We start from the raw sequence: 7500 nt of genomic DNA, 5'->3' as shown, positions 1-7500 counted from the left end.
TGTATATATATATATATATATATATATATATATATATATATATATATATATATATATATATATATATATAAACATGATAGTAATAGCATATCTGCGTGAGTGTGCATGTGATACCTGTGTATCCAGGTTCAGTGTGACTGTATCCAGCATCTGTGTGTCTGCCAGAGTGAGTGTAACACTGCCATCACTGGCCATGCCCGCTGAGGACATCACAAGATTTTGGGAGAGAGAGGTGCTGGGAGCCAGTGTGGTAACTGTGGCGTGCACACACACACACCACACCACACACACACACACACACACACACACACACACACACACACACACACACACACACACACACACACACACACACACACACACAAAAACCAAAAAAAAACCAAACCCACACACACTTTTTTTTAGTTTTGATCCACTAAATGTCCCCTCTTGCATGCTTTCAGGGGTTTGACTCTCACCTGTCATGCCTGTGGTGGCAGAGTTGTGTGGAAGGAGCTGTTCAGAGCTGAGAGTCAGAGAGCTACTGTTGCTGGGGTGGGGTGTGGCCAGTCTCAATGTCCCACCCACCTCCACTCCTGCACCTGCACAGGGTTGTGCCAATATATCCTGACCTATTGGATGGAGGGCGTGTGAGAAAAATCAAAGCTTTGCCAATACAAGTGTGAATATTTGTCATGCCAGTAAGGCACGACTGTACTGAACTGAATTGAATTTTAAAGAGAGAGAGAGAGATTAGACCTAAATGTCTAATGAATGCATAGACTAACAAAGTGACATGTTTTACTTCGGGAATGTGTCATCCAGGAGCCCGGCTATATTCCAATGCTTAAATAATCAAGTTTTAGAATATTATGGAAATCATTAATAATTTAATAATAAATTATAAATGTTGAAAAAATATTTTGGAAGAGGTTACATTGTAGAACTAATATAAGTAATAAGAATTTCCAAACCAAACAGTGTATGATCTTGGGGAGCAGAAATTGTTGTGTTTCAGAAGAAAAAAAAAAGTTCCTTTAATATTTATAAGACACAATCATATTATCACAACTTGGTTTAATTACTGCTGCACAACATGAGGTAGGAAGAGATAAATACAACCGTGGCCAAAGGTTTTGAGACTAGCACAAATTTTGGTTTTCACCAAGTTTGCTACTTCAGTTTTTATGGTGTCAATTTGCATTAACTCTATATTGTGAAGAGTGATTAGATGAAGTGCAATTAATTGCAAAGTGATTCCTTTCCATGAGGACTAACTTGGATTACAAAATGTACTGCATTCCAGCCACTGCATTCCAGCCACTGCATTCCAGCCACTGCATTTCAGCCACTGCATTCCAGCCACTGCATTTCAGCCCTGCCACAAATGCACTGCTCATTTCAGTGATCTTCTTGTTAGCTCAGGAGAAAGTGTTAACGAGGACAAGGCAGCTAAAACCACAGGCAAGGACATTGCTACTTGTAAGACAGCACCTAAATCAACCATTTATCAAGAACGTCAAGGAGTGAGGTTCAATTGCAGTGAAGAAGACTTCAGAGCACCCAAAAAAGTTAAAAAAGCACCAGTAGTATCTCGTAAAGAGGATGTAGCTACAGGATTGTGTCACCACCGGTGCAGAGCTGGCTCAGGAATGGCAGAGAGCAGGTGTGAGTGCATTTGCACGCACAGTGAGGCAAAGGCTTTTGGAGGATTGCTTGGTGTAAAAAAGCCACTTCTCTCCAAGAAAAACATCAAAGACAGATTGACATTCTGCAGGATGTATAGGGAATGGACTGCAGAGGACTGGGGTAAAGTTATTTTCTCTGAAGCCCCCTTCGGACTGTTTGGGACAAATGAGTGTCCAGGGAAGAAAATGTGAGCGCTGTGAATCTTGTCATGCCAACAGTGAGACATCCTGAGACCATTCATGTTTGGGGTTTCTTATACAAGGGAGTGGCTTTGCTCGAAACTTTGCCTAAGATCACTGCCATGAATAGGAAATAGCATCAACATCCTCCAAGAGCAACTCCTCCCAACAATCCAGGAGAAATTTGGTGATGAACAATGCTTTTTCCAGCGTGACAGAGCACCAAGTGACAAAGCTGATACCCAGCATGCCAAGGTGAATTGCAGAAGTCTTAAAGAAGGGTCTACACTGTAAAAGTGTTTGCTTAAACTGGATGTATTTTTGTCATTAAATAGCTAAAAAACATGAAGTGCTTATAATTATACTTCACTATACCATATAAACATCTGACAAAAGGATCTAAAAAACTAAGGCAGGAAACTTTGAAAACCAATTTGTCAGTTGTAAACCTTTGGCCAGGACTGTATACACACTGATGAAAACACAGGCACGCACACCATAATAACCATGCATTAGATACATCTGACTCATGAGGCCAAAATTTGAACAAAGTAAAACACCATGATTCTTTCAGGCTAAACACTTGCTATGATAAACTGACAGAATAATTGCAGTTTTGTCCTCAGAACACTGGAAGACTGTCAGCTTTAGTCTGATCATTACACTGCCTGTCTCACAGCTGAATCTAAAATAGGATTGATCTAATATGTTTCTGCGTGTGTGTGGCTGTGCTAAAGCAGAGATCCTGCCCTCTCCTGTGTCAGGGTGTGGCTGCAGCAGCCAACCTTAGCAACCTTTTCCTTCTAATTTTAGTTCTGCTGATCATGGAAATAGGTGATGAGTTCTTGGCACTTTAATCAATGTTGGTTCTTCTGCTGAGGAATTATTTATCTATGCATAAATTTAGTCAGTGTGGTCAAAGGAAAACATATGTTCTTGTGCCTGTTAAAAGTAAGTGAAGGGTAAGAGTTTAAGACTCAGAAGAAGTTCATTGTGAAGAGGCTTTTGTACAGAGTGAATGTGGCGACGACTACCCCTGGGAGCACTGGACCAGCCAGCTAAGTCTAATACAAAGAAACAAATTGCAGAGTCAAAAAATATTCAGGTTCAAGGTTTGGAAAATGAGAGCTTATACAACAGGAGCAGGAAAACTCTCTTGTTTTGCTGCTTGCCCAATATGCTGTGAGTGTGTGTGTCATTGATTGTCTGTGTGTACGGTACCTGATATAGTGAGGGTGATCTCCTGGCTGTTATTTGCCGGCACTGCAGCCGTGTGTGTGTGTGAATGAGAGAGAGCTTGGGTGAGAGTGGAGTTGCTGATGGTGAGGGTAATCTCTGGGGCCCCTGAACTGCCACCCACCAGTCCTGGGGCTTCCACCACCTGTGCCAACTGCTCAGCGCCTGCAGCAGAACACATGCACAACACCCAATTTGTGGGTGAAAGATGCATTTGTGATAAGACCAAGATGCATTTGTAATCTGCAGCAGTTCACTACTATTCAAAAAAGATATCAGGCTAAGAGGGGCAAAGATGCCGCAAGCATATGTTTTCATAAGAAACTGTTTTTGTGTGTGTGTGTACATATACAGGTATAAGAGACCTGCATTGTCCTGCTCTGTGAGGTTGCCAATAGTAACGCTGGCGGAAGAGGAGGAGTTCTGTAGAGGGAGGCTGCTTATTGGCTGGATCACCACATTGGCTGGGACTGACGCATCACCTGTTGCTGCAAGCAGGTGTGTGGAGTGCTGGGGAGGGGCAGGCTCTCCACTTAGAGAGTGGGCCAGCAAGCCACTCTGCTGCAGAGTCTGCTGCAGAATACTGGAGTCAATCTGCATGTGCACACAGACACGCAGACACATACAAAAACACACACACCGAGTTATACAGGGCACACAGAGACAATAATACGGGGCACAAAAACAACACACATGCGCAGTTACACCGAGCATGCACAAACACACAATTACATTTACAATTACATAGGTGTTACCTGCAGGGTGATGTTATTGATGTTGGTGGTGTCGATGCCTGAGATCTGCACATTGGGGCAGAGAATGCTGGCTGGGGCAAGCTGAAGCTGAATCCCCTCCAGGGTAGCCAGACCCTCAGACAGGGAGACCGTCAGATCAGCCCCTGCTGCATGGTAACCACACACACACACACACACACACACACACACACGCGCGTGCACGCACACAGACGCACGCATGTAGACTCATCAGTGTGAGATTGTAAAAGTACTAATGAACCCAGTCTGTGAGCATGTCAGTTACACTGCTAGTGTAAAACACTCAATGATAAATTCCAAACACGTTCAAATAATCTAGCCGAAGATACACGTGGCTCCTGGAAGCTCGGAGGCTTGGGCATTTAACCATAAAACTTCCTGACCCCAGTGATCTCTTATGGCACAGGGTCATTTTGCTTTCCTGTAACTTCCAAACCTGACTATTGGCTTCTCCCAGCTGAACTATATCACCTTTGGCCAAGACCTCGTACTGTAATTTGGTGTAAAGCCAGAATTTACAGACCTGATAGGTATTTGTGTTGTTGCTGTGATTTTTATATGATGGGAGTGTGTTTCTATGTGGAGAGAAACACTCTTACAGCCTGCTCAAAGCTTAACCCCTGAAAAACTGTCTTAATGAAAAATCGTCTTAATGGATGATTTCCTTCTGGAAATAGAATCTAAATATACACAAACAACACAGATTTAAAGGAGGCACTCATCATATTCTGAAACTGTGACTTCTACAGAGCAGAGTTATCTGATCTCTTCACCTTGTACAGCGATCCATTCTATTTGCTATAATCCTCCTGGGTTAGGAACCAGCAAGGCGTCAAAATGACGCCTGAATATTACACTAAGAAAATTCCATTTCAGGTTAAGATTTAATATTTACTGACTACATTCAAGAAACTTTCCTGCAGTTTTTTTTGCCATAAATAAGTATGTTTGTGTGTGTGCGTGTGTGTGTGTGTGCGTGCGTGTGTGTGTGTGTGTGTGTGTGTGTGTGTGTGTGTGTGTGTGTGTGTGTGTGTGTGTGTGTGTGTGTGTGTGTGTGTGTGCATGAAAATCACCTGACATGGTAGCAGGTAAAATGGTCTGTCCAACGAGTCCCTGCTGAAGAAGGCTCTGTTCATACTGGCCTGTGAGGACTGGGTTGGTGGGGATGTAGATGCTGGAGTCTGTGGAGCCAGCATGCAGGAGTCCTACTGGGGGAAGAGTCTCTGCAGCAGTGGGGGTCTGCTGCCCTGTGGTGGTCTGGCTCTGAACGGCTGAACCTGCAGCCCTCTCGGCCCCGGCCCCGCGCCTGCCCTTCCTGATGTCAGACCCCTGGCGCAGGTGGCACTGGATGTGGGTCTTGCGGTGGCCAGAGGTGCGGAAGCGCAGCTCACAGTATGGACACTTGAAGGGCTTGGAGCCCGTGTGTAGACGCATGTGCACCTTCAGACTGCCCTTCGTGGAGAAGGATGTGTTGCACATGTGACAATTGAACAGTTTTTGACCTGCAAAAATATACATTAGCAGACATTAGGCAGATGCACAAAGGCACATCTGCATCTGGGTTAATGTTATTCACCATGCATCACTCACATAATCAGACAGCACAGCCATGAGGTCAATCCGCAGCAAAGAACTGAACTGGATCCTAGAACCTGGTATTCGCTTACCCTGGGCAGTAATTATTTCCACTATAAAAACCTGGTTCTTTTGTCAAATCCTTTGTTGTTCCTCAAATTCAGAAAGCCTGCAATCCAGGTGACAGTGGGTTGATGGGGCTGTTTGTGCATGCTCACATCTCAGACACCTACCTGAATGGGTCTTGACATGGCAGTCCAGGGTGGACTTGACTGTGAAACTCTTCCCACACTCCTCACACTTATACGGCTTCTCCCCTGTGTGGATGCGGATGTGTCTGCGGTCAAAAGACAACAGCACTGTCAGATTGGTTGTTACACAGGTGCAAAAACACACCGCAGGGGCACCAAATCCAGTTGGTATGAAGAGTTTTTGTATTTCTTACTGCACAGACTTTAAAGCTAGTCTCAGAAAAGATATACATCTGTGCTAAGTGCTCACTGATGCTCCCAGTGCTCTCCTTTAATCAGCCACACCTTGTTCATGCACAGCAATGTTAATCAAGATATCATTAATCCTTATGTCCATTACTATTAGACCACAAGTTATGGTTTAATACAGCTAGTCTTCCTCCGCAAACCTTATGCACAAGGACTATCTTCAGTTACACACAGTGCTACTACAAGCAGAATTTTAATCAAACCAGAAATTATCAGCCAGTTACTGCTATGCCTCCTACAATGACAGCATTCTGCAATTGCCAGGGCTTATAACTCCCAACCAACAACTCACAGGGCATATAACTCCCAACTTACAGCTCGGAGCTCACCCTACAACTCAACCTACAGGTCAAACTGAAACCCATGGCAAACAGTTTAACAACCAAAGCACAGGTAGACACTATGGATCAGACAGCAGTAAGCTGGTGGAAGTTTAGTGAATGAGCTCATCAGGTACAGTACACCTAACACACACCTCAGTAATCACTTCCACCACCTTAGCTCAGTAAAACCAACACACATCAACAACCACTCTCACAACCCAACACAGTACACCTAACACACATCTCAACAACCACTCTGACAATCCGTGAGCTTCTGAGAACTGTGCACTCTCCCATGTTGCACAGCATTACACACTTCCTGCAGCTGGCACACTGACACAGCTCTGTAGTGACTAACAGTATTGTAGTGTCCATTGCTGGACAGAGGTGGACGGGCCCCCCCTTTGAGTCTTGGTTCCTCTCAAGGTTTCTTCTTCATGTTCTAGGGAGTTTTTCCTTGCCACTGTCGCCCTTGGCTTGCACACTGGGGGACTGGACCTGGGCATGTGTAAAGCTGCTTTGTGACAATGCTATATAAATACATTTGACTTTGACACAGCTCTAAGACATTTAGAAAAGGACATGTTTGGCATATATATAATCAGCTCATCTTGGAGTGAACCTCTAAATGAAAAGGAAAGGAAGATGAATATACAGTATTTAAGTATTATACAGAAGCTAGCCAAACATAAAGTTAAGTAAAAAAAGAGCCCAGTCCCATGACCTTTATAATGATTGAAGCCAGCGGTGGGCCAGTGTGGTCAATCCCACATACTAGACCCACCACCCCATGCAGAGGGAAGCCAGCACATGTGAATACATACTATTACCTGACTAGATCACTTGGCTTCTTGAAGCTCTTCGGGCAGTATTGACAGCGGTTGGCAAACTTGGGCTCCTGGTCCAGCACCACAGACTTGTCCTTCATCTCGCTAATGCGGTCCCGCTCGGCCGCAGACTGGACCAGAACCCTCTCAGAGATGGAGGCGATGTCTGCAGGCTCTCTCTTAGCCAGCTCAGCTGTCTGCTCCTCTGTGAAGGTAATGATGCCTGCTCGGCACCTCTTCATCATGGACTGCTCCGTACTGCCATCATCCTCTCCAACCTCTTCCCCATCCAGCACTGCGAAGCATCAAAAGTATACAACCATCAGACAGCCACTACTGATCAGCACCTTCAAGCACCTACCAGCTGGCCAGTAGGAAGTGCCACTCACTCCCTTTAGGTCTGGTAAGACAGTTAATGC

General features: G+C 44.7%; 1 protein-coding gene across 1 annotated transcript in view; it reads right to left on the bottom strand.

Annotated features, from left to right (window-relative positions):
* LOC113580623 (zinc finger protein 236) overlaps window positions 1-7500 on the bottom strand; it is a 38584-nt gene that overhangs the window by 8810 nt on the left and 22274 nt on the right. Inside the window, 8 exon segments of the mRNA XM_035528297.1 lie at window positions 115-254; window positions 459-611; window positions 3069-3248; window positions 3449-3677; window positions 3839-3981; window positions 4930-5358; window positions 5665-5768; window positions 7085-7376. Coding sequence (XP_035384190.1) covers window positions 115-254; window positions 459-611; window positions 3069-3248; window positions 3449-3677; window positions 3839-3981; window positions 4930-5358; window positions 5665-5768; window positions 7085-7376 — 1670 coding nt within the window.

Source organism: Electrophorus electricus, chromosome 7, assembly GCF_013358815.1.
Source record: "Electrophorus electricus isolate fEleEle1 chromosome 7, fEleEle1.pri, whole genome shotgun sequence".
Lineage (NCBI taxonomy): Eukaryota > Metazoa > Chordata > Actinopteri > Gymnotiformes > Gymnotidae > Electrophorus > Electrophorus electricus.
Note: the sequence above shows the minus strand (reverse complement) of the source record. Positions and strands in the feature narration are given on the sequence as shown.